Source organism: Anolis sagrei, chromosome 7, assembly GCF_037176765.1.
Source record: "Anolis sagrei isolate rAnoSag1 chromosome 7, rAnoSag1.mat, whole genome shotgun sequence".
Lineage (NCBI taxonomy): Eukaryota > Metazoa > Chordata > Lepidosauria > Squamata > Dactyloidae > Anolis > Anolis sagrei.
The window spans coordinates 42,152,218-42,179,861 of record NC_090027.1 but is presented as its reverse complement, the minus strand read 5'-3'; the positions used below and the strand labels follow the sequence as shown (position 1 = coordinate 42,179,861).

General features: G+C 46.5%; 1 protein-coding gene across 1 annotated transcript; it reads left to right on the top strand.

Annotated features, from left to right (window-relative positions):
* The first annotated feature begins 20 nt into the window (after positions 1-20).
* LOC132782747 (G protein-activated inward rectifier potassium channel 4-like) lies at positions 21-27,644 on the top strand. The gene is made up of 4 exons (XM_060787648.2): positions 21-491; positions 20,389-20,675; positions 22,278-23,535; positions 26,631-27,644. The coding sequence occupies exons 2-4, from the start codon at positions 20,460-20,462 to the stop codon at positions 27,002-27,004; spliced, it is 1,848 nt and encodes a 615-aa protein (XP_060643631.1). The 5' UTR covers positions 21-491; positions 20,389-20,459; the 3' UTR covers positions 27,005-27,644.

The window sequence follows — 27,644 nt, the reverse complement described above, 5'->3', positions numbered from 1 at the left end:
TTGGGTCTCTGGAGAAGTTCGGACGGATGCCAGCGGACGCGAGGAGGGCAATATAGTCCCCATCGTCGTCGTCACCGTCCCCATCGTCATCCTTCCTCGGGAGATTAACCCTGTGGGCCCCGGAGCCCTCGTCCTTCTGCTCCTTTTGCCCAGGCCTCTCTGATTAAATCATCTTGAGGTAATTCGGCATGTCATTGAGACAGATTAACGGCTGACCTTCTTCTCCCAGGATAGGGCTGGGAGCCTGCCGGGGCCTCGCTTCGCTTGATCTCCAACGCCAGAGAGACCTAGGAGCAAGGAAACGAATTCGTTGACCTTCGGACGGAGCAGAAGAGGACTCCAAAGCGCCATGGAGCTCAAGGAGAAGCTCCAGCTTTGAGTCTGGAGGAGGAGGAGGTCCAAAAGGAGCAACAACGGTGGACCGAAGGGATTTGCCACTGATCGAAAGCTCCTTGGGCCTGGCCCTCGCCGGAGCCCACCATAAAGATGAGGTAGGTCACTCATTGGCGTTTGGGTTGATCTCCATTAAGGAGAGACTTTGGACCAAAGCGACAGGTCTATCACCGGCATCCTGACGCATATACGGCTTCGTTCTTGGCTGGAGTTCCTCACTAGGCTTCTGATGTGCAGCTCTAGCTTCACGTCTTGGGTTTCGGTTTAGTCCAAGCAAGCCAAGATGGGTTGGGGATCCTTCTTAGTGCTGCAAACAGGTGCCGATAAGTCCTTGCCGGTCTCTCGTTATTATGAAGCCTTTAAGAAAGCAAACGGAGTGCCCTTCTGGTGCGTTGCCGTTTCACAGCTGGAGCATATCTAAATTCCAAGAGATATATACAGAAAGAGAAGGGGGAGATATGTTTGTATGTATGTGTATATATGTGCATGTGCATGTTTGTATATTTGTGCATTAAGGTTCCCCCAATCTTTCCTTGGTGAAGATAGAAATTGCACTTTTGTTGAGCATCTTTCCATTTCCATGCAGAGAGAAAGATACAACGTTGTGAGTTTTCCAGGCTGTCTGGCCATGTTCCAGAAGCATTCTCTCCTGGAGTTTCACTTGTATCTATAGTAGGCATCCTCACAGGTTGTGAGGTCTGCCAAAGGATGTAGACCACAGGGGTCAGGACCCCTGTGGGGGTAGCGAGGGGGTGTCAGAGGGGTCGCCAAAGACCATCAGAAAACATAGTATTTTATGTATTGTCGAAGGCTTTCATGAGTTCTTGTGGGTTTTTTCGGGCTATATGGCCATGTTCTAGAGGCATTTCTCCTGGAACATGGCCATATAGCCCGAAAAAACCCACAAGAACTGAGTGATTCCAGCCATGAAAGCCTTCGACAATACATTGAACATCTCTACGGGGAGAAACTGTTCCAAGACACGATATATAAACCCCTTTTTTCCCCAGCTCCAGCAGAGCTCACTACCTCTGAGGATGCTTGCCATAGATGCAGGCGAAACGTTAGGAGAAATGCCTCTAGAACATGGCCATATAGCCCGAAAAAACCCACAAGAACTGAGGATAGTATTTTATGTTGGTCATGGGGGTTCTGTGTGGAAAGTTTGGTCCAATTCTATCAATGGTGGGGTTCAGAATGCTCTTTGATTGTAGGTGAACTATAAATCCCAACAACTACAACTCCCAAATGGCAAGGTCTATTTTCTCCAAACTTTACCAGTGTTCACATTTGGGAATACTGAGTATTTGTGCCAAGATTGATCCAGATTCATCATTGCTTGAGTCCACAGTCTGGATATAGGTGAACTACAACTCCAAACTACAGCTACAACACTTTGGCCACATCATGAGGAGACAGCCAAGCCTAGAGAAGGGAATGATGCTGGGGAAAGTGGAAGGCAAAAGGAAGAGGGGCCGACCAAGGGCAAGATGGATGGATGGCATCCTTGAAGTGACTGGACTGACCTTGAAGGAGCTGGGGGTGGTGACGGCCGACAGGGAGCTCTGGCGTGGGCTGGTCCATGAGGTCACGAAGAGTCGGAGACGACTGAACGAATGAACAACAACAACAACTTCAAAAACTTCAAGGTCAATGTCCACCAGACCTTTCCAATATTTTCTCTTGGTCATGGGAGTTCTGTGTGCCATGTTTGATTCAATTCCATCATTGATGGAGTTCAGAAAGCTCTTTGATTTAAGGTGAACTATAAATCCCAGCAACTCCAGCATTACCAAATGACAAAACCAATCACCACCAACCCCACCAATATTCAAATTTGGGGGGATCGGGTATTTGTGCCAAATTTGGTCCAGTGACTGAAAATACATCCTGCGTATCAGATATTTACATTACGATTCATAACAGGAGCAAAATTACGGTTATGAAGTAGCAACTAAAATAGCGTTATGGTTGGGGGTCACCACCACATGAGGACCTGTACTAAGGGGTCGCGGCATTAGGAAGGTTGAGAACCACTGATGTAGATGTTGTAAGGATGCCTGCCTTAGATGCAGGTGAAACGTCAGGAGAGAGTGCTTCTGGAACATGTCCATACAGCTGAAAATACATCCTGCGTATCAGATATTTACATTACGATTCATAACAGTAGCAAAATTATGGTTATGAAGTAGCAACGAAAATAGCGTTATGGTTGGGGGTCACCACCACATGAGGACCTGTACTAAGGGGTCACGGCATTAGGAAGGTTGAGAACCACTGATGTAGACGTTGTAAGGATGCCTGCCTTAGATGCAAGTGAAATGTCAGGAGAGAGTGCTTCTGGAAGATGTCCATATAGCCCGGAAAACTCACAACAACCCAGTGATTCCGGCCATGAAAGCCTTCAACAATACAAAGAAGTTAAAGCTGGAGCCTGACATGTGTTTACACGAGAGTAAATGCCAGTCAGGTAATGAGACTTCCTCAGGAACGGTGCTACGTTTTCATGTTTCATTTGTCCAGCAATCTTTTGCTATTCTCACTCCTTTTCTTAATCTGATTGTGAGACCCAACCCTGGAAGATGGTCAGGGTTATCAATCAACAGAATCAATACGTATTGGTTCAAAGTTACTTAGGCTTTGCTCCCTGGATCTCAATGGAGTAAATTTCTAATATTGTGCTGTGAATCTCTTCTCGCGGTGACGAAACGGGTGCCGCTCAAACGCCGTCCGGCCAGATTGGCTGTCTAGGAGGAATTATAGGATTTCCAGGTGAAAGAAGGGGCAGGGCTGGGTGCTTTTAATAGTTACGTAGAAGAAGGGAGTTTCAGCAGGGATGGATGCCCAAAGGGTGCTGGTGCCTTGCCGAACTTCAAGTCCCACGATTCCATACTATTCAGTGATGCTGGTGCCTCGCCGAACTACAAATCCCATGATTCCATACCATTCAGTGGTGCTGGTGCCTCGCCGAACTACAAGTCCCATGATTCCATACTATTCAGTGGTGCTGGAGCCTTGCCGAACTACAAGTCCCATGATTCCATACCATTCAGTGGTGCTGGTGCCTCGCCGAACTACATGTCCCATGATTCCATACCATTCAGTGGTGTTGGTGCCTCGCCAAACTACAAGTCCCACGATTCCATACTATTCAGTGGTGCTGGTGCCTCGCCGAACTACAAATCCCATGATTCCATACTATTCAGTGGTGCTGATGCCTTGCTGAACTACAAGTCCCATGATTCCATACCATTCAGTGGTGCTGGTGCCTCGCTGAACTACAAATCCCATGATTCCATGCTATTCAGTGGTGTCAAACTGCAATCATTCTACAGTGTAGATCCGGGCTGGGTATCTTCCTCACGTATCTTCATCCTGAGGGGTGTAAGGTAAACCTCAGTGTGAGAGAAGCCTCATGTGAGAAAACTCCAGTGTGAAGGCTTCTGTGTGTAAAGTTACTATGTATTTGTTTATTTGTCCACCACAACTGAAAAGAGTTAGTAGGCCTAAGCCTGTTAGTGGGCAGAAGCTAGTGTCATTCTGAGGAGTGTAAGGTAAACCTCAGTGTGAGAGAAGCCTCATGTGAGAAAACTCCAGTGTGAAAGCTTCTGTGTGTAAAGTTACTATGTATTTGTTTATTTGTTCACCACAACTGAAAAGAGTTAGTAGGCCGAAGTCTGTTAGTGGGCAAAAGCTAGAGTCATCCTGAGGAGTGTGAGGTAAACCTCAGTGTGAGAGAAGCCTCACCTGCAGTGTAAGGTAAACCTCAGCTGCAGTCCACCACAACTGAAAAGAGTTATTAGGCTGAAGCCTGTTAGTGGGCAAAAGCTAGTGTCATCCTGAGGAGTGTGAGGTAAACTTAGTGTGAGAGAAGCCTCATGTGAGAAAACTCCAGTGTGAAGGCTTCCGTGTGTAAAGTTACTATGTATTTGTTTATTTGTCCACCACGATCGAAAAGAGTTATTAGACCAAAGCCTGTTAGTGGGCAGAAGCCAGTGTCATTTTGAGGAGTGTTAGGTAAACCTCAGTGTGAGAGAAGCCTCATGTGAGAAAACAGTGTGTAAAGGTACTATGTATTTGTTTATTTGTGTTAAGGAAACCTTATTTTTGTAAATAGTGCAATCATATTATTAAAGGAAAGGACCTGAAGCTGTTACGAATTGTGAGAGTTGAGGTCCAAAACACCTGAAGGGAGGATGGAAGTTTGCCCATGCCTGAGAAAGATGCTTTTTTCTAATAGTTGTACTGAAATTAATGTGCATCTTACAATCCATGCCATCTTAGACTCAAAGAAATACAGTAATTCCAATTTCTGTAGAAGTGATGGGAGCGGCAGTCCACCACAACTGAAAAGAGTTAGTAGGCCGAAGCCTGTGAGAGTCAGTGGGCAAAAGCTAGTGTCATCCTGAGGAGTGTAAGGCAATCCTCAGTGTGAGAGAAGCCTCATGTGAGAAAACTCCAGTGTGAAGGCTTCTGTGTGTAAAGTTACTATGTATTTGTTTATTTGTCCACCACAACTGAAAAGAGTTAGTAGGCCGAAGCCTGTTAGTGGGCAAAAACTAGAGTCATCCTGAAGAGTGTGAGGTAAACCTTAGTGTGAGAGAAGCCTCATGTGAGAAAGCTCCAGTGTGAAGGCTGCTGTGTGTAAAGTTACTGTGTATTTGTTTATTTGTGTTATGGAAACCTTATTTTTGTAAATAGTGCAACCATATTGTTAAAGGAAAGGGTCTGAGGCTGTTAGGAATTGTGGGAGTTGAAGTCCAAAACACTTGGTGGACCAAAGTTAGCCCATGTCCGCTCTTGAACAGTGAGACAATTCATCAAGATCCAATTTATTGAGTTGGGTAGAGGCCAACTGCATGGATATTATGGGCCTACTATCAAAAATATTGAGTTACCAGTGTGGATTCTAGATACCTCATCAAACTACAGATCCCAAGACTCCATGACTGTAGAAACAAAATTCCTGTCATTGTGTAGTGTGGAATCTCCCCTGGTTTCTGTGATACCAAAGAAGCTGCTCAGCTAGACTTTATGCATTGAGTTGCTTATCTGGGTGAAGGTTCTGCTTTAGTCCAGAAAAGTTAGAGTTAGGGTTTGGAAATCATAGAATCCTAGAGTTGGAAGAGACCTCGTTGGCCCTCCAGCCCAACCCCATTCTGCCGAGAAGCAGTAAAATCACATCCAAAGCACCCCCGACAGATGGCCATCCAATCTCTGTTTAAAAGCCTCCAAAGAAGGCGCCTCCACCACACTCTGGGGCAGAGAGTTCCACTGCTGAACAGCTCTCACAGTCAGGAAGTTATTCCTGATGTTCAGATGGAATCTCCTTTCTTGTAGTGTGAAGCCATTGTTCCGCGACCTAGTCTCCAGGGCAGCAGAAGAAGTGTCCTTGTGGGACATCCAGTCCAACCCCATCCTGCCAAGAAGCAGGAAAATTGCACTCAAAGCACCCCCGACAGATGGCCATCCAGTCTCTGCTTAAAAGCCTCCAAAGAAAGAGCCTCCACCACACTCCGGGGCAGAGAGTTCCACTGCTGAACGGCTCTCAACAGTCAGGAAGTTATTCATGATGTTGAGATGGAATCTCCTTTTATGTAGTTTGAAGCCATTGTTCCATTGCGTCCTAGTCTCCAGGGCAGCAGAAGAAGTGACCTTGTGGGCCATCCAGTCCAACCCCATCCTGCCAAGAAGCAGGAAAATTGCACTCAAAGCACCTCTGACAGATGGTCATCCAGTCTCTGCTTAAAAGCCTCCAGAGAAGGAGATTCCACCACACTACATTCCCTAGAATCTCCCAAATTACACTACATTCCCTAGAACCCCCCAGACTGAGGGTAACCAGAGCCTCCCATGTCAGTGGGATGAAGCTTTTGCTCAGAAGTTCCTAAGAGGCTGGAACGATTAGGAAGGAATGAGTTTATGAACCTGAGATGAGTCTTCACACTAAAAGCTGGAGTGGATTTCCTGCCCCACTGACATGGAACTTAATGTTCTTGAGCTAGAGGATTCTGGGAGTTATCACCCCAAAAAGTAGTCTTATCAAGCTCTGGTCCAAACTTGTCAGTAGTTATTTATATGTACCTTAATACTCTCATAAAATTGGGACTTTGACCCTCTTTTGCATGTCTCCTTGGAAGCAAATTGAGCGTCTTTCCGGTATTTGCTCCAACATCTGTGCTTGTGAGACGGCAACCATGCAATTGTCCTTGATGCTCAACATGTGAGGACAATATGGCCAGCTCTAAGAGATGGATCTGGGGATAGACCCTATGTTACTCAAGTCTCCATCTTGAGTAGTGGTTCTCAACTTGTGGGTCCCCAGGTGTTTTGGCCCACAACTCCCAGAAATCCCAGCTAGTTTACCATCTGGGGCTGGATCCTATGTTTCCCAAGTCTCCATCTTGAGTAGTGGTTCTCAACTTGTGGGTCCCCATGTGTTTTGGCCTACAACTCCCAGAAATCCCACCGAGTTTACCATCTGGGGCTGGATCCTATGTTCCCCAAGTCTTTATCTTGAGTAGTGGTTCTCAACTTATGGGTCCCCAGGTGTTTTGGCCTACAACTCCCAGAAATCCCACCGAGTTTACCATCTGGGGCTGGATCCTATGTTTCCCAAGTCTCCATCTTGAGTAGTGGTTCTCAACTTGTGGGTCTCCAGGTATTTTGGCCTACAACCCCCAGAAATCCCAGCTAGTTTACCATCTGGGGCTGGATCCTATGTTTCCCAAGTCTTTATCTTGAGTAGTGGTTCTCAACTTGTCGGTCTCCAGGTGTTTTTGCGTACAACTCTCAGAAATCCCAGGTAGTTTACCTTCTGGGGCTGGATCCTATGTTTCCCAAGTCTCCATCTTGAGTAGTGGTTCTCAACTTGTGGGTCCCATGTGTTTTTGCATACAACTCTCAGAAATCCCACCGAGTTTACCATCTGGGGCTGGATCCTATGTTTCCCAAGTCTCCATCTTGAGTAGTGGTTCTCAACTTGTGGGTCCCCAGGTATTTTGGCCTACAACTCCCAGAAATCTCAGTTAGTTTACCAGCTGTTAGGATTTCTGGGAGTTGAAGGCCAAAACATGTGGGGACCCACAAGTTGAGAACTACTTGTCTTGAGCATTGCCTAGTGCAGGATAGTTCTTATGTTTGTATTTTGCTTCTTCCATGAAACCACCTCAGTTGCCTTCAACTCCTTGACTATCTTAGGGTGAGAAGAACAGGATTCTTGTGGTTTCATCCTAACCAGTGGTGGTTGGCATCTCCCATGAGGTCCATCCCAGGTTTTGGCTAGTTTTAAAGGAGCTTTCCATGGTGCTGACTGTTGAGAAACAAGAGAAATCCATTAAAACCTGGAGTGGGTTCACTGTTTTGTTGGTGTAGGAAGCAGTAGCCATTTGTGGTCCCACTAGATATGACCCATCTATACACATAATAAAAGTGGAAAATATGTATGTGTGTGGCTGGACTGTCCACTTACACAGTCAGGCTCCCACTTCCACAAACAGCTATCGCTCCCACCACTCAGGAGACACCAATGGCCCTCCCTCCAATGACATTGCAGGTTATAGTGAGCGCCATGAACATGTCCAAGAGTCCTACCAATGTCCTCCACCAACACCACACTGCCCATCACCAAGTGAAGGCTTTCACACGGGGACCATTTCATCCTAGATTTTATGTGTTTCCTCCACCACAGGCATCCCAGTGTTTCTGACTCTCTCCATTGGTGTAGAAATTGCACCACTGCCTCGCCCTTAACCCTTTCCTATTCTTTTCTATGGCACACAGCAAACTGAGGAATTGATCAGCAATTGAACATACTTGGTTTGGGGAGTATTCACCATGATTTATAGGAGTTGTAAGGACTGGGATGTATAGTTCACCTGCAATCTAAGAGCACTCTGAACTCCACCAATGACGGACCTGGAACTAACTTGGCGTACAGAACCCCCATGATCAACAAGACATACTGGAGGTCTTTGGGGGGATTTATAGGAGCTGTAGTTCACCTACATGCAGAGTGTACTATGAACCCAAACAATCGATCTGGACCAAGCTTGGCATGCATTCCCAATATGCCCACATTTGAATACTGGTGGGTTTTGAGGGGAATTAGCCTGGACAATTTGGAGTTGTAAGTACTGGGATTTATAGTTCACCTGCAATCAAGGAGCACTCTGAACTCCACCAAAGATGGAATTGGACCAGACTTGGTACACAGAGCCCTCATGACTAGCAAAAAATGCTGGAGGTCTTTGGGGAAAATTCACCTTGATTTGTGGGAGTTGTAGTTCACCTACATCCACAGACCACTGTGAACCCAAACATCTATGGATCTGGACCAATCTTGGCACACATACCTGTTATGCTGAAATTTGATTAGTGGAGGGATCTAGGGGGGACTGACCTTCCTTTTTTGGGAGTTGTAGTTCACCCACAACCAGAGAAACTGTGACCTCCACTGATGATGGACCTGGACCAAACTTGGCACACAGAGCCATGACCAACTGAACGTACTGGAGGGGCTTGAGAGGACTGACTCACCATAATGGGAGTTGTAGTTTACCATACAGCCAGAGAGCACACTGAACCCCTGCGATGATGCATCCAGAGCAAACTTGACCAATGTAACAAACTTTAAGTACTGATGGAGCTTCTCAGTCAGGGGCAGCTCAACCCATTACGCAAAGTAAGCATTTGCAGTATAGTTGATTTTGCCCAGGGGCGCTCTTGAGGCGCTCTAGGGGGAAAATAGACCTTGACATATGCGAGTTGTAGTTACTGGGATGTATAGTTCACCTACAATCAAAGAGCATTCTGAACTCCACCAATGATGGAATTGAATGGCACACAGAACCCCCATGATGAACAGAAAATATATATCAATAATTGGTTGGGGGAGGGGCGCCAAAGTACTGTTTGATTACCATTGAAAATTACCTAGGGCCGCCTCTGTTCTCAGTGTTAACCTGGCATGAAGTGAGTTGTAGTTCACCCACAACCTTATGCATTTGGTACAATTAAAAATTGACCCAGGCAACGCCGAATACCCAAGCTTGTTGAGTGATAAGTCTCAATGATTCATGAGGTCTAACAATAGGTTGTAGACCAATAGCATGGACATTATGAGGTTGTAGCAGTAGGGTTTTCTTAGGCAAGAAGTCCTCAAAGATGGTTTTGCCAGTTCCTTCTTTTGAAATAGAGCCTACATTACCCAGTGTCCATTGGTGGTCTCCCATCCAAGTACAAACCAGAAGCCAAGATGAGCTAGGATCTGGTGCCTTTTGGGTGTTTAGACACAACTGCTGTGTTCTCATTCCTTTGGGAACTTTGTTGACCCCTTTTCATGGTGTGCCAACAAAGTTCCCACTGGAATGGTAGTCAATGCTTCTTCATGGGGACCATGCCCTCATGGTGTCCTCTCTGTAGCAGCTTCAATCACCAGGAAGGTCTTCCAAGCCCTTGCCTTCTGAATATAAATGCTGGAAATGTATTTCCTGAAGCTTTGGGGATTATTTTGGCCAGCGAAGAAGGCTAAGCCCCAATGCACTGACCTTCCTGTCTCCACCCTCAAATTGAGTAAATTGAATGAGGACCTCTGCGCAAATGAATCTCCTCATCCTTGCAATGATGAGTCATTCAAAGGGATGGATGCTGAACCTTTCTCCCTGAGGTTATTGTCTTGCTTCACTATTATGGAGCGCTGCATGGACCTCTCAAGAATCCTAGAATCAAAGAGTTGTAAGAGACCTCATGGGCCATCCAGTCCAACCCCATTCTGCCAAGAAGCAGGAATATTGCATTCAAAGCACCCCTAACAGATGGCCATCCAGCCTCTGTTTAAAAGCTTCCAAAGAAGGAGCCTCCACCACACTCCGGGGCAGAGAGTTCCACTGCTGAACGGCTCTCACAGTCAGGAAGTTTTTATCATAGAATCATAGAATCAAAGAGTTGGAAGAGACCTCCTGGGCCATCCAGCCCAACCCCATTCTGCCAAGAAGCAGGAATATTGCATTCAAATCACCCCTGACAGATGGCCATCCAGCCCCCGTTTCAAAGCTTCCAAAGAAGGAGCCTCCACCACACTCCGGGGCAGAGAGTTCCACTGCTGAACAGCTCTCACAGTCAGGAAGTTCTTCTTCATGTTCAGATGGAATCTCCTCTCTTGTGGTTTGAAGCCATTGTTCCCTTGCATCCTAGTCTCCAAGGAAGCAGAAAACAAGCTTGCTCCCTCCTTCCTGTGGCTTCCTCTCACATATTTATACATGGCTATCATATCTCCTCTCAGCCTTCTCTTCTTCATGCTAAACATGCCCAGCTCCTTAAGCCGCTCCTCATAGGGCTTGTTCTCCAGACCCTTGATCATTTTAGTCGCCCTCCTCTGGACACATTCCAGCTTGTCAATATCTCTCTTGAATTGTGGTGCCCAGAATTGGACACAGTGTGATTCCAGGTGTGGTTTAACCAAAGCGGAATAGAGCATGGGGAGCATGACTAGATCTAGACACTAGGCTCCTATTGATGGAGGCCAAAATCTCATTGGCTTTTTTTGCCGCCGCATGACATTGTTGGCTCATGTTTAACTTGTTGTCCACGAGGACTCCAAGATCTTTTTCACACCTACTGCTCTCAAGCCAGGCATTGTCCTGAGAAGGCAAGAGAAGGCAATCATAACAGGTTTCACTCAATGGGACTTATCCTTACGCCGTTACCTCCCTCTCTTTTTCCACCTCTGAAGGCTTCCAGGAATTGAGCATTTCATAACAGCTGTCTCTGTGCGGATTACACCAAGAGCGGCCGATCTGCCTGGGAAAATCAGCAGGGCTCAAAGCCGATTCGGACACAGAAGCTGGGCTTCCCTTCTGATTGATTGGTTGAAATATCTACGTCTTGCCCTGAATTGTGCACTCTCCAGGTGAAGCCCAATGGGATCAGGTTCAACTGTTCCAACACTATGCGAGGGGTCAATCAAACAAAGCAAAAACATCTCAAACAACTGGAGAAGTTGGGACAAAGCCAATACAATCAATTCCAAATCACGCACATGGACAGATCTGGATGAAATGATTACTGTCCACAAATATTTTTAATTGGTACCATATGCAAAGAGATCTTTACGACACCTTTGAGGTTGTCGAAGGCTTTCATGGCAGGAATCACTGGGTTGTTGTAGGTTTTTCAGGCTGTATGGACATGTTCTAGAAGCATTCGCTCCTGATGTTTTGCCTGCATCTGTTGCAAGCATCCTCACAACCCTTGAGGATGCTTGTCACAGATGCAGGCGAAATGTCAGGAGAGAATGCTTCTAGAACATGGCCATACAGCCTGAAAAACCTACAATAACCCAAGCTTTGAGGTTGAGAGAAAGATGTTGGCAGCATAAGCTGTCACAGATTGAGGTCAACTTCATCAGTCGACTCAAGTCCGCTCAAGTTTGGTTGGGTGATTAAAATGATCAAGGGTCTGGAGAACAAGCCCTATGAGGAGTGGCTTAAAGAGCTGGGCATGTTTAGCCTGAAGAAGAGAAGGCTGAGAGGAGATATGATGAGAGCCATGTATAAATATGTGAGAGGAAGCCACAGGGAGGAGGGAGCAAGCTTGTTTTCTGCTTCCCTGGAGACTAGGGTGTCGAACAATGGCTTCAAACCACAAGAGAGGAGATTCCATCTGAACATGAGGAAGAACTTCCTGACTGTGAGAGCCATTCAGCAGTGGAACTCTCTGCCCCGGAGTGTGGTGGAGGCTCCTTCTTTGGAAGCTTTGAAACAGAGGCTGGATGGCCATCTGTCAAGGGTAATTTGAATGCAATTTTCCTGCTTCTTGGCAGAATAGGGTTGGACTGGATGGCCCACAAGATCTCTTCCAACTCTAGGATTCTATGATTCCTAGATGCCAAAGACCATCCAAATGATCATGGGCTTGACCATTGGCGAAATAGCCCCTTCCATGGAGTTGGCCGTCAAAATGCAAGACCCTTAGCCAAGAGTTCTTTGGCTTCTATAGAAAAGCTGGTGGAAATAGTTGATAAATGATAGCGTTTCTGGATTTCAGGAAGATCTTCCTTCAATAAGGTCCACCATGACCTTCTGGTAAACAAACTAGTCCAATGTGGGCTAGGAAAAACTATGGTTTGGTGGATCTGGGAGGGCGATTCTCCCCAATGGTTCCTCTTCATCCTGGAAAGGAGTGACGAGTGGAGTGCCCTCAGCAAGGTTCCGTCCTGAGCTTGGTCCTGCTCAGGATCTTCATTAATGACTTAGATCAGTGATTCTCAACCTGGGGTCCCCAGATGTTTTTGGCCTTCAACTCCCAGAAATCCTAACAGCTGCTAAACTGGCTGGGATTTCTGGGAATTGTAGGCCAAATACATCTGGCGTCCCCAGGTTGAGAACCTCTGACTTAGATGAAGGGTTAGAAGGCATGATCATCAAGTTTGCAGATGACACCAAATTGGGAGAGAGAGCCAATACTCCAGAAGACCGGAGCAGAATTCAAAACGCTCTTCACAGATGAGAGAGATGATGGGCCAAAACTAACACAATGAAGTTCAACAGTGACAAATGCAAGATACTCCACTTAGGCAAAAAAGAAAAAAATGAAATGCAAAGAGACAGAATGAGGGATGATTCCTGGCTTCTATACCAGGATGTGGGGAAAAGATCTTGGAGTCCTTGTAGGGAGGAAGGGGAACATGAGCCAGGAATGTCATGCAGCAGCTTAAAAGACCCAATGGGAGTTTGGCCTGCATCAATAGGAATATAGTGCCTAGATCTAGAGAAGTCCTTCAGAGTTTTCTGGCCCTGCCACCTTCCAGAAATCCTTGCGTGTTTCACAGTAGACTTTCACAGTAGTACGTGTGAAAAAGACCATGGAGTTCTCATGGACAGGAAGGTGAACATGGGCCAACAATGTCATGCGGCAGCTAAAAAACACAATGTGAGTTTGACCTGCATCAAGAGGAGTCTACTGTTTAGATCCAGGGAAGTCCTGCTCACCCTCAATTCTATTCTGCCTTGGTCAGACCACATTACTTGGAATCACACTGTGTCCAATTCTGGGCACCACAATTGAAGGGAGGTGTTGACTCTAAGCTGGAATGTGTCCACTGTCCAGAGGAAGAGAAAGACTCAAAGGATCAAGGGTCTGGAGAACAAGCCCTATGAGGAGCGGCTTAAAGAGCTGGGCATGTTTAACCTGAAGAAGCGAAGGCTGAGAGGAGGCATGATGAGGGCCAGGGATAAATATATGAGGGGAATGTATTGTCGAAGGCTTTCATGGCCAGAATCACTGGGTTGTTGTACATTTTTTTGGACTATATAGCCATGTTCTACAGCAGAGAATGCCTCTAGAACAGTGGTTCTCAACCTGGGGTCCCCAGATGTTTTTGGCCTTCAACTCCCAGAAATCCTAACAGCTGGTAAACTGTCTGGGATTTCTGGGAATTGTAGGCCAAAAACATCTGGGGACCCCAGGTTGAAAACCACTGCTCTAGAACATGGCCATATAGCCCGAAAAAATCTATAACAACCCATATGAGGGAAAGTCATAGGGAGGAGGGAGCAGGCTTCCTTTCTGCTGCCCTGGAGACTAGGACGCAATGGAGCCACGGCTTCAAACTACAGGAAATAAAGGAGATTCCACCTGAACATGAGGAAGAACTTCCTGACTGTGAGAGCTGTTCAGCAGTGGAACTCTCTGCCCCGGAGTGTGGTGGAGGCTCCTTCTTTGGAGGCTTTGAAACAGAGGCTGGATGGCCATCTGTCAGGGGTGATTTGAATGCAATATTCCTGCTTCTTGGCAGAATGGGGTTGGACTGGATGGCCCACCAAGTCTCTTCCAACTCTAGGAATCTATTATTCTTTCCCCAGTATGACCCCTTCAAAAGGATGTTCTCCTCATGGGTCTGAGGTTTTTGCAAAAATAAGACATTGTCTTGGCATCCAACCTCTCTTAACTTGCAACGAAGGAGAACCTACCAACTTTTGAAGGAGTTGTGAGGAAGATTTGGATTAGTATTCTTCCCTTATGAAATTGGGTCCATCATTTTGAAGTCCCCGTAGCCTGCAGAAAGCACGAACTGCCTTCTCCCGAGAGGATTCTTGGTGTGACATTCCCCTCCCTTTTTCTTAAGGTCAAGAAATTGTGCAAATATGTGAATGTGTGCATTTGCCGTCTGCATGAATGCCAGATTAAACCATGACTAAGTGCTGCAAAACGCTGGGGTCAAGAGGGGCCCCGTCGGGCAGGAGGTTCTCAGGCGTGAGCCACCCACCTCCCACTTGCCCTCCTCTTCCTCCTCGGCTTTCTTCCTTCACTTCTCCCTTCCTTCCTTCTACTTTTCCTCTTTCAAATTCCTCTTTTCTTTTCTTCTTTCCCCCTCCTCCTCACTTCCCTTCTTCTCCTCTTTTCCTTCTTCCTTCTCTTCTTCCTTCCTTTCTTTTCCTTTTCCAAATTCTTAGTTTCATTTCTTCCCTCCTCATTTTCCTTCTTCCTTCTCTTCTTCCTTCCTTCTCCTTTTCCTATTCCAAATTCTTCTTTTCCTTTCTTCTTCCCTCATTTTGCTTCTCCTCTTCTTCTTTCTCTTCTTCCTTCCTTCCTTCCTTCCCCTTCCACTTTCTTTTTTTCCTTTCTTCTTCCTCTCCTCCTCATTTTCCTTCTCCTCTTCTTCTCCTTCTTCCCTTCTTCCTTCTTTTCCTCTTCTACTTTATTTTCCTTTCTTCTTCCCTCCTCCTCCTCATTTCCCTTCTCCTCCTCTTCTCTTCCTTCCTTCCTTCCTTCCTTCCTTCCTTCCTTCCTTCTTTCTTTCCTTCTCCTTTTCCTCTTCCAGTTTCTTCTTTTCCTTTCTTCTTCCCTCCGCCTCCTCATTTTCCTTCTTCTCCTTCTTCTCTTCTTCCCTCCTTCCTTTTCCTCTTCCAAATTCTTCTTTACCTTTCTTCTTCCCTCCTCGTTTTCCTTCTTCTCCTCTTCTCCATCTTACTCCTCTTCATCTTCCTTCCTTTTCCTCTTCCAAATTCTTGTCCTTTCTTCTTCTCTCCTCCTCATTTCCCTTCTTCTGCTCTTCCCCTTCTTCCTTCCCTTCTTCCTTCTTTCCTTTTCCTTTTCCACTTTCTTCTTTTCCTTTCTTCTCTCCTCCTCCTCATTTCCCTTCTTCTCCTCTTCCCGTTCTTCCTTCCCTTCTTCCTTCTTTCCTTCTCCTTTTCCTCTTCCACTTCCTTCTTTTTCTTTCTTCTCCTCTCCTCCTCATTTCCCTTCTTCTTTTCTTCCCCTTCTTCCTTCTCCCCTTCCTCTCTTCTCTCCCCTCCTCCTCCCCACTGGCACCACCCCAGAGGACTGCTTTCCACCTCGAAGGAGGAGAGGCAGGATGCCCACTGCCTTGGCAGCTGCTATTATATCACCTAATTGGTTTAGCCATCTGAGATTACACTGTCGCCCCCACATCCCGACCAAACATGGACGTAAACTCATTATTTGGACACAGGCGAATGAGGCGGGAGAGCCAGGAAGGCCAAACCCAGCCCCGATCACATAACAGGCGTATATGCCATCTGGCAGGACGCAAAGGGGGGGGGGGGGGACATTCTCTGCCCAGACATTCGACATCTCAGTTGCATCCCCCTCTTTCTGCCCCAAATGCCTCCTATTAGGAGCAGAAGGGTTGCCCAGCATGGGGTCTGCGCACAAGACGGTCTCTAATGCGTATTTCTTTTCTCTCTCCAGAGAAGCTTGATTTGGGGATTACTCCCCGAGATTGCTTCTGTTGTGTGTGTTTCTGTGAGCGTGGCAAGCTTGCTGTGTAGCTCTTCCCTTATAAGAACTGATGTGGTGGTAGTCATCTTTTGTGGGTAGTCAGCCTCTCCACTCCCAACATCCCTGTTGGCTTGGCACTACAAGAGGGTTTCGCAAGACCAGTCGCTCTCGTTGCTGTGTTGTTTCGAGGCAATAGTGTAGTAATGGTGAGGTGGCAGACCATATTTTTGTTCTTGTGGACCACTGGTGGTCCAGGGACCACAGGTTGGAAACCACTGGTCAAGAGGAAGAAGGTGCCTCAAGCCAACTCTTGTCATGACCACCTTCCATCCAGAAATGTTTGTTTTCACTGTGAAAGTAAGACCATGTGGATCCAGAATAGGTTTCCAACGTCACTTACGGATGCACCACCAAGACTCTGCTTCTGGAAGACAACCAGACGCATGGGCCACCAGGGATCACTGATGATGATGATAATGATGATGATGCTAAGGCGACATCCCATATAATCCTGGCATTTGGAGTTTAGGAAAGGATATATTTAAAAACCCCTATCAAATACATTCTAGTGTGTCTCCAAACTACAAACCCAATGCAGTTAAAGTGGAAACATAGTCTATAATTGCATAGTATGAAAGAGCCCTTGAACTGAACTCCAAGCATCTATGGGATTCTCGTGTTTCTCCTTAGATATGATGATGACCATCATTCTCCTTAGATATGATGACAATCATTCTCCTCAGATATGCTGATGACCATCATTCTCCTTAGATATGATGATGACCATCATTCTCCTCAGATATGATGACCATCATTCTCCTCAGATATGATGACCATCATTCTCCTTAGATATGATGATGACCATCATTCTCCTCAGATATGATGACCATCATTCTCCTTAGATATGATGATGACCATCATTCTCTTTAGATATGATGATGACCATCATTCTCCTTAGATATGATGATGACCATCATTCTCCTTAGATTTGATGACCCTCAGTCTCCTCAGATATGATGATGACCATCATTCTCCTCAGATATGACAATGACCATCATTCTCCTTAGATATGATGATGACCATCATTCTCCTTAGATATGATGACCATTATTCTCCTCAGATATGATGATGACCATCATTCTCCTCAGATATGACGATGACCATCATTCTCCTTAGATATTATGATGACCATCGTTTTCCTTACATATGATGATGACCATTATTCTCCTTAGATATGATGATGACCATCATTCTCCTTAGATCTGATGATGACCATCTTTCTCCTTAGATCTGATGATGACCATTATTCTCCTTAGATATGACCTGATTTATTCTTAGAGGAGATTCCCTGAAATCAACCAAATCTAAGAGCAACTCGGGAACAAGAGTAATTAGCCTCACCTGGTATTTACATTTTATGTTTACTTGTCATCTGCTCAGCTGACCTTTCACAATGCCCTTTACCAGACTTCAATAGGATCTGGTGCTGAAGAGGTCCTCAGCTGAAAATGAGATATAATCTGGGCAAAGGAGAGTAACATTGGAAAAGTTGGCTATTTTTCACCTTGGAAACCAGGCGGACTCTCCTAAGCTTGTTATTGAGCTTGCAGTTGGGAATCTCCCTTGTGTCCCTTCCACAATACTCGGGGGAAGCAACCAAGGTGTTTTGCCATAGCTGAAGTGTGCAATGTTTACTTGAGAATCTTCCTGCAGACCTTCTGAACACACAAAGCCTCAAAAGGTACAAAGGATTTCTGAAGAAACCTGGAGGCATCTCCCATCTCAAGGCTATTCATCAGGAAAGTCTGTGAGTTTTGTGACAATGTTTGTTTGGGAAGACTTAAGAGATCATTCACTTTGCAAAATTAGAGTGTCTTGATCCCACTTTTGTATCTACTATGGCTATTGTATCTACTATGGTAGTGGTTCTCAACCTTTTTTTTGACCAAGGACCATTGTTGTCTATGATTGTTTTCAAGACTCAAAACCTGGAGAAAGGCACCTTGTTCTACCTAAAGATCCCAACCTTTTTTGGACCAGGGACCAGTTGACCAGGGACCACTTTGACCAGGAACCACTTGACCTTACTTAGGTGATCCCTCATTGTCTGAGTAGGATGGTCTTCCAAGGTCAGTGTTCTGGTGGGTCCGTATGTGACTGTGGAGCCCTATTCTTGATCTGCATCTTCTCCCGTAGTGAGGGCATCAAAGTCGGGGTTGGCTTGACGCGCCTTCCTCTTGGCACGTTTCTCTCTTTCACCCTCCATTGTACCTCTTCAAATTCTGCAGCACTACTGGTCACAGCTGACCTCCAACTGGAGTGCTCAAGGGCCAGGGCTTCCCAGTTCTGTGTCTATGCCACAGTTTTTAAGATTGGCTTTGAGTCTGTCTTTAAATCTCTTTTCCTGTCCTCCAACATTCCATTTTCTGTTCTTGAGTTCGGAGTAGAGCAACTGCTTTGGGGAGACAGTAGTCGGGTATCCGGACAACATGGCCAGTCCAGCAGAGTTGATGGCGGAGGACCATCGCTTCATTGCTAGTGGTCTTTGTTTCTTCCAGAACACTGACGTTTGTCTGCCTGTCTTCCCAAGAGATTTGCAGGATTTTTTTGAGGCAGTGCTGATGGAATCGTTCCAGGAGTTGTATGTGATGTCTGCAGACTGTTCATGCCTTGCAGGTGTATAGCAGGGTTGGGAGGACAATCGCTTTATAAACAAGCACCTTGGTCTCCTTATGGATGTCCCAGTCCTCAAACACTCTCTGCTTCATTCAGGAAAATGCTGCACTCGCAGACCTCAGGCGGTGTTGAATTTCAGTGTAAATGTTGACTTTGGTGGAGAGGTGGCTGCCAAGGGAGCGGAAAGGGTCAACATTTTCTCATGTTACACCATTAAGCTGTATTTCCGTCATTGGAGAGGGATTGGCTGGTGACTGCTGGAAGAGCACTTTGGTTTTCTCGATGTTCAATGACAGGCTGAGCTTCTCGTATGCTTCTGCAAAGGTATTTAGAGGAGCTTGTAGATCTTCTTCTGAATACGGGACTACTTTGATCAGGGACCATTCTCCAACATTAATACCAAAAGAGTTACAACTCAGTTTTTGGTCAACTTTAGATTCAGTTTATTTGGGGTGTTGATTCAGAAAATTGTGAACTACATCAAGGTCTTCATCACATACGATTAAATATAAATGTTGGCAGCAGTTCCCTCCCATTATAAGGTTGATCTTCTGCTTGTTGTTGTTGCTTATTGGTTCAGTTGCTTCTGACTCTTCGTGACCTCCTGGACCAGGCCAGGCCACAGCTCCCTGTCGGCCATCACCACCCCCAGCTCCTTTTGTCTTTCCTTCCTTCTTTCCTCCCTCCCTCCTTCTCCTTCCATCCTTCCCTTCCACCTTTTCTTCCGCCCTTCCTTGCCTCTTTCCTCCCTCTCTTCTTCTTTTTCCTTCCTTCCTTTCCTTCCTTCTCTCTATCCTCTCTCCTTCCACTCTTTCTCTCTCCCTCCCTTCCATCCTTTTGTCCATCTTTCCTTCTCATCCATTCCTCCTTCCCTTCCTTCCTTCCTGCCCTCCCTTCTACCCTTTCATCATTCCATCCTTTCCTCCCTTTTGTCTTTCCTTCCTCCTTACATCCCTCCCTTTCTCCTTCCATCCTTCCCTTCTACCTTTTCATATTTCCTTCCGTGCCTCTTTCCTCTCTTCTTCTTTCTCCTTCCTTCCCTTTTGCCTTTCCTTCCTTCTCTCTTTCTTCCTTCTCTCCCTTCCCTCTTTCTCCTTCCCTCCCTTTCACCCTTTTGTCGATCTCTCTTCCCTCCCTCCCTCCCTTCCTCCCTCCCTCCCTTTCATATATCCCTCCTTCCTTTTGTTTTTCCTTCCTCCTTACCTCCCTCCCTCCCTCCCTCTTTTGCCTTCCATCCTTCCCTTCTATCTTTTCATCCTTCCTCCCTTGCCTCTTTCCTCCCTCTCTCCCTCTTTCTCCTTCCTTGGTGACCTCTGGACCAGGTCAGGCCAGAGCTCCTTGTGGCCACCCCCAGCTCCTTCAAGGTCAATCCAGTCACTTCAAGGATGCCATCCATCCATCTTGCCCTTGGTCGGCCCCTCTTCCTTTTTCCTTCCACTTCCCCCAGCATCATTGTCTTCTCCAAGCTTTCCTGTCTTCTCGTGATGTGGCCAAAGGACTTCATCTTTGCCTCTACTATCCTTCCCTCTGCATGTTTTAGCTAAAATGAACCTTCTGCTCTCTTGTCTTCTTCTCCAGAAGGATGCCCCACCGGAAGAAGCGCAAAGCCCAGGGCTAGCCCCTTCCCCTCTCGGCCTGGAGCCAGCGGCATGGTCTTGCCCGCGGCCAGCAGCAACATGGAGCTGCAGCCGGACAAAGGGCTTTACGTCCGCAACAACACCGGCGACTGGAGGCTGAGCTACGAAGAGTTTCGGAATCGCAGAAACTCCATCCCACCGACAAAGACGCCCACTGCCAAGCACATGTTGGCATACCTGCCCCGGCCCCCCACAGAAACAAGCAGTTATGGGACCTTCACCCAGAAGGTGAGAGCCTCGGGGTGCTTTTGGCTAAGGGAGCCCCACAACTCTGCTCTCTTTCTTCCGAGATGTATTGCATATGAAAATCCAGGTCATAGATAAGTTATTATATATCTATATCTATATAAATAAAAATGCAATGTTTGTTTGTGGGATTAACATAACTCAAAAGCCACAGGACAAATTGACACCAAATTTGGACACTATACCCCTAACAGACCAATGAGTGACCATCACACATCTCCCCCCCCCCCCCAAAAAAAAAGAAGAGTGGGAAGGACTTAAACCTCTCAAAAAGCTAAATGACGAAAAGCTAAATGACAATACAGAAAAAAAGGAAGGAAAAGGGAGGGAAGGAAGGAAGGGGAGAAAGAAAGATGAAAGGAAGGAAAGAAAGATAGAAGGAAGCATGGAAGCAAAGAGCAAAGAAAGGAAGGAAAGAGGAAAAGAAAACGGGAGAGGAAAGAAAGGGGTAGAGAAGGAAGGAGAGAAGGAAAGAAAAAAGGAAAGGAAGGAAAGAGAGAGCGAAGGAAGAAGGGAAAGAGATAGAGATAGAGAAGGAAGAATGAGAAAGAGGGAAGGAAAGAAAGGAAGACAGAAGGAAGGATGGAAGGAGAAAGCGAAGGAAGGAAAGAGGTAGAGAAGGAAGAAAGGAGAGAAAGAGGGAGGAAAGAAAAGAAGGGAAGACAGAAGGAAGGATGGAAGCAAAAAGCGAAGGAAGGAAAGAGGTAGAGAAGGAAGAAAGGAGAGAAAGGGAAGGAAAAGAAAAAGGGAGGAAGGAAAGAGGTAGAGAAGGAAGGAAGGAGAGAAGCAAAGAAAAAAAGAGAAGGAAGGAAAGGGGGATGGAAAGAAAGAGGGAGGGAAGGTTGGCCACAGCAACGCGTGGTGGGTACACCTAGTCTATATATATATATCTATAGATATAGATATATATCAGACCTGAGTCATATCTCATAGAAATAAAGGGGTCTTCTATATGTAAACAGAGGGTCCATGACCTTAGAACATATCTCATGGAGATAAGAGGGTCACACTGCATGTGTAAGTACATGTGTTTGTGTGTGTATACATATGACCTGAATCATATTTCACATAGATAAGGTAGTTACATAGATGTGTAGACAGACAGACAGACAGACAGATAGACAGACAGACATACCGATACACTTGTGGATGCTTGAAACCACAGATGAAATTTAAAGCAGAAAATCGAATAGATCCAACAATAAAATGGTTCGCAATATGTGGTCTTCACCAGTGGTGAAGGCTGAATCCATACAACATCTAGAAATTCCTTGAATGTGTAGACCAGTGGTCATCAACCTGTGGGTCCCCAGATGTTTTGGCCTACAACTCCCAGAAATCCCAGCCAGTTTTCCAGATGTTAGGATTTCTGGAAGTTGAAGGCCAAAACATCTGGGGATCCGCAGGTTGAGAACTACTGGTCTACACATTCAAGGAATTTCTGGATGTTGTATGGATTCAGCCTTCATCATTGTTTAGGAGATCCGTCGGATAGCTAGGACGGGTGATGGAGAGCTTCCATATCCAGTCTTTAAGTGGTAAGTGGATTTCCACAAGGGCTAATAAGTCTGTTTCCTTTTTCAGCCTGAAATGATAGCCGTTGCGATGGATCCTTTTGATGAGACCCACCCTGGAATGGAAACCACAACCGCCAAGAGAAGTGCCCTGCAATGCAACTACGTCTCCATGTCCTGCAGTGCGAACATCCCCAACGACAGGTCCGTCCTTCTCCAGAGGAGGATGAGCACAACGAACGGGACCTACAGTACCGTGGTGCCAATGAAGCAACGGCCCAGCGTCTCCATCAACACAGAGGAGCTGCCCAGATACCATCGCTCCTCCAGGACAGATCCACCGCCACCTTCACTGCTGAGGGAATTGAATGCACGGCTTTATCCTCAACACGCTTTCGGTTCGCCCAACATGAACTCCGGGCGGAACAAAACCCCAACCCGCAGCATCATCTCTGCAAACACCTCGGAGAAAGGGCAAAACAAGCGCTGCAAACTCATGGAGGATGACCAGAAGTTCAGTTCAAGCAACAGACAGCAAAGGCAGCGCTACGTAACCAAGGTTGGCAAGTGTCAGGTGAACTTGGGCAACATCCAAGAGAAGAAGAGGTTCTTGTCGGACATCTTTACCACCATTGTGGACCTCAAGTACCGGTGGTTCCTCTTCGTCTTCAGCATGTGCTACATCATCACCTGGGTGGTCTTTGGCATCATATATTACTTTGATTCCTGGATACGGGATGACGTTAACCATATAGGTGACCCCGACTGGAAACCTTGCATCGAGAACCTAGATAATTTTATCTCTGCTTTACTCTTTTCTGTAGAAAGCCAAAGGACGATTGGCTACGGGTCTCGGATTGTGACGGCCAACTGCACGGAAGGGGTCATTTTGCTCATGGCCCAGTCCATCATTGGCTCTATGATCGATGCCCTCATGGTGGGATGCATGTTTGTGAAGATCTCCAGGCCCAAGAAGCGCGCCCAGACCTTAATATTTAGCAAGAAGAGTGTGATCTCCCATCGGGATGACCAGCTCTGCTTCATGTTCCGGATCGGGGACCTCCGGGACAGCCACATGGTGGACGCGAAAATCAGGGCCAAGTTGATCAAGTCCCGGCAAACGAAGGAAGGGGAGTTCATCCCTCTGGAGCAGTCGGAACTCAACCTGGGCTACGACACGGGCGAGGACCGCCTCTTCCTGGTGGAGCCGCAGATCATTTGCCACATCATCAACGAGCAAAGCCCTTTCTGGGAGATGTCTGCAGAAGCCCTGAAGAGGGAGCAGTTTGAAATCATCATCATCCTTGAAGGCATTGTGGAAGCCACAGGTGGGTGAGAGAGGTGGAGCTGTCACCTTGAAAGGTTTGGGTGGACCCCGGCCATTATCTTGGGACCACTTTGGATGACCCTACAAATGTGTCCCATTGCAAATCATCCTGAGGTCATTTTCTGGTGCAAAGTGGTTTGGTGGTTTTTTTTATTAGGGTTCAAATCCAATTACTACCACTATTAGATATTCAAGAGTTGAGGTTATGAGGCTTTTTCAGGCAAAAGGTATGAGTCTGTGCATCTAGTTCTTACAACTTGCAATCTGCTGACTATACCCAGCTTTTGGTGTGTTTGAGATACATAGACAAGACTGTCCTTCCAGTGAAAAATTCCTTCCTTCCAATGAACAATTCAGGCCAGTTCTCAGAGTTGATATTTAGGGACTTCAAGCTAACTCTCTTCTCTGATTTCCATGACAATATATTGTCAGAGGAGGTTTGTCCTTCCCCTCAGTTTAAGATAGTGTTTCTGAAACCTGTGAGCCACGGACCACCAGTGGGCTGCGAGGACAAAAATCTGGTCTACGAGCCTCCTTCCTCTTATTTTATTTTATTTCCACTCCTTTCACGCCTCCTGCCACTCCTTCCTTGGAATATGTTCTGTATCAGAAAGTAGAGCTGATGTGCAATTTTCTAAATCAGCATCCCAAACCAAATCTAAAGTTGACCAAACATGGAGAGTGGTCCCTGGTCAAAGTGGTCCCTGCTCAAGTAGTCCTGATCAAAGTGGTTCCTGGTCAAGTGATCCCTGGTTAAAATGGTCCCTGGTCAAGTAGTCCTGGTCAAAGTGATTCCTGGTCAAGTGATCCCTGGTTAAAATGGTCCCTGGTCAAGTAGTCCTGGTCAAAGTGGTTCCTGGTCAAGTGGTCCCTGGTCAAAGTGGTCCCTGGTCAAGTAGTCCTGGTCAAAGTGATTCCTGGTCAAGTGATCCCTGGTCAAAGTGGTCCCTGGTCAAGTAGTCCTGGTCAAAGTGGTTCCTGGTCAAGTGATCCCTGGTCAAAGTGGTCCCTGGTCAAGTAGTCCTGGTCAAAGTGGTTCCTGGTCACTTGATCCCTGGTCAAAGTGGTCCCTGGTCAAGTAGTCCTGGACAAAGTGGTTCCTGGTCAAGTGATCCCTGGTCAAATTGGTCCCTGGTCAAGTAGACCTGGTTAAAGTGGTCCCTGGTCAAGTGGTTCCTGGTTAAGCGGTCCCTGGTCAAAGTGGTCCCTGGTCAAAAAAAGGTTGGGAACCACTGGTTGAAAAGAAAAGGACTTGCCCAAGGTCTCCCAGTCAATTTCCATTGCTAAAGAGGAGGGACGTTGAACTCTGGATTCCTAGTATTACCAACACATGAGTATTATCATTATATGGCAGGAGAACATGATTCATGTTCTCTTCTGCCATTGAGTCTATGGTGGAAAAGCTGTCCACTTCAGTGGGCAATGTCCTAGTTGCAGGACCAAAGCAAGATACAAATGGATCAAGCTTTTTGGCTTAGAAATGGAGATGAGGACCAACCCTAGGACATGAGTTACTTACTTAGGCGATCTCTCTTGTCTGAGTAGGATAGTCTTCCAAGATCAGTGTACTGGTGGTGGGTCCTTAGGTGACTGTGAAGCCCTACTCTTGACCTGCAACTTCTCCCGCAGTGAGGGCATCAGTTTCCAGGTGGAAGGCAGTCCTGGTCGAGGTTGGCTTGACATGCCTTCCTCTTGGCACGTTTCTCTCTTTCGCCCTCCATTTGTGCCTCTTCAAATTCTACAGCACTGCTGGTCACAGCTGACCTCCAGCTGGAGTGCTCAAGGGCCAGAGCTTTCCAGGTCTCAGTGTCTATGCCAGAGTTTTTAAGGTTGGCTCTAAGCCCATCTTTAAATCTCTTTTCCTGCCCATCAACATTCCGTTTTCCGTTCTTGAGTTCGGAGTAGAGCAACTGCTTTGGGAGACAATGGTGGTTGGGCATCCAGACAACGTGGCCGGTCCAGCGGAGTTGATGGCAGAGGACCATCGCTTCAGTGCTGGTGGTCTTTTCTTCTTCCAGCATGCTGACATTTGTCCGCTTGTCTTCCCAAGAGATTTGCAGAATTTTCCGGAGGCAATGCTGATGGAATTGTTCCAGGAGTTGCATGTGACGTCTGTAGATAGTACACGTCTCACAGGCGTATAGCAGGGTTGGGAGGACAATAGCTTTATAAACAAGCCCCTTGGGTCTCCCTATGGATGTCCCGGTCCTCAAACACTCTCTGCTTCATTCAGAAGAATTCTGCACTCACAGAGCTCTGGTGGTGGTATTGTATTTCAGTGTCAATGTTGACTTTTGTGGAGAGGTGGCTGCCAAGGGAGCAGAAATGGTCAACGTTTTCTAATGTTACACCATTAAGTTGTATTTCTGGCATTGGAGAGGGATTGGCTGGTGACTGCTGGAAGAGCACTTTGGTTTTCTCGATGTTTAATGACAGGCCAAGCTTCTCGTATGCTTTTGCAAAGGGGTTTATAGAGTGCCTTGTAGGTCTTCTTCTGAATGCAGGACTGCTTTGATCAGGGACCACTCTCCAACATTAATACCAAAAGAGTGACTGCTGGAAGAGCACTTTGGTTTTCTCAATGTTCAATGACAAAGTTGGACATGACTGGACTTAATGCCAGGGGAAAACCTTTACCTTTACCTAAATCAGTGATGGGCAACCTTTTGAGCTTGGTGTGTCAAAATTTGCCAAAAACCTGAGCATAACTTGGGTGGGGTGTCAACTTCGAGCAAAAAAACCCATAATTTTGCAATATTTATAATTTAAATAAGAAAAATGTATATTCCATGCTGAGTTATGGAGTGAACAATGCTCAAACGTGCAGATGTTAAATTTGTAGAGCCTTTTACAAATTTAAGGATGGAATTAGATTCGCTCTCATAAGGTGTACTTCGCTGTATGCAGCCGCATGTCATCAAAAATAGCCAAGAGTGTCAGTGCTGACACACGTGTCATAGGTTCACCATCACGGACCTAGATAGTAGCAAAATGTGATACCTCTACACTCAAGAATTTCTTGTTAATATTTTTTTAAAAAGAACTTTTTGTCTCAGGTGTTTTTTCTGTGATCTGCTGACTCTCTCTTCTTTTCAGGAATGACGTGTCAAGCCCGTACGTCCTACGTGGAGGACGAGATCCTTTGGGGCCACCGCTTTGAGCCCTGCATGAGCCTGGAAAAAGGCGCCTTCCGTGTCGATTACACCAGATTTGAGAAGACCTTCGAAGTCCAGACTCCAGGAATCAGTGCCCGCGAGATGTACGAACAGAAGGAGATGGAGAACCGTGATCAATCCACCCTCAGCTTGTACTGGGATCATCTGGTGCACCCTTGCTTCTCGACAGAACTCAACAACGAATCTCGGCAAGGCGATGGTCCCAGCGAGGCAGGCCTCTCCAGGCTGGGCTTCTCCAACATCACCGAAGAAGAGAGAAGCAACGAGTGCCAGAACCTGGAGGCCAGCGTTTGAAGCAACCACCACCGTTGGCTTCTGCTCAACCATGAAGGTCTTGGTGTATTTGAGGTTGATGAAGTGGTGCATGCTGGGTTGATTTTCCCCCTCTTTGAGCATCCTACTTCCTCATACTGGTGGATGTCTTGAGCTCCTTGCAAAGGTCCCAGGAAAGAAGACCAATCCATGGATTGTCTTGGTTTGTTTGGGATTTATGTTCTCTAGTACTGATGGCTTCAGGTTTCTCTTCCAATCGCTTGCCTCCATCTTTGTGGAGTAATAATAATAATATTGCACTATAGTCATGCGTTTGGGGGCTGGAACCCCTTCTAAAGAGCCATGTGTGGTTTCTGCAAGTAGAGTTCTGAAGCCCTTTCGGAAGAAAGAGCAGCATCTTCTCCCAACTTTCGCAGGCAGGACCATCGAGACCGAACCTGGGGAGCTTGCACACGTTTGCTTGAATTTCCTTTTCACTTTATTTTGAAATGAATGATGGGAAAAGCTTGGCTGCTTTGCATCGGTGCTCCGGGGTGCAATTACGGAAGTGTCTCCTTGATGTTTCTTACAGTGCCATACTGAACTCTCGGTGGAGGTGGTCCCCATTGCCCTGACCCACTTGGAGTAGCTGGACCCCTTCTTCTCCTCCTCCTCCTCCTCC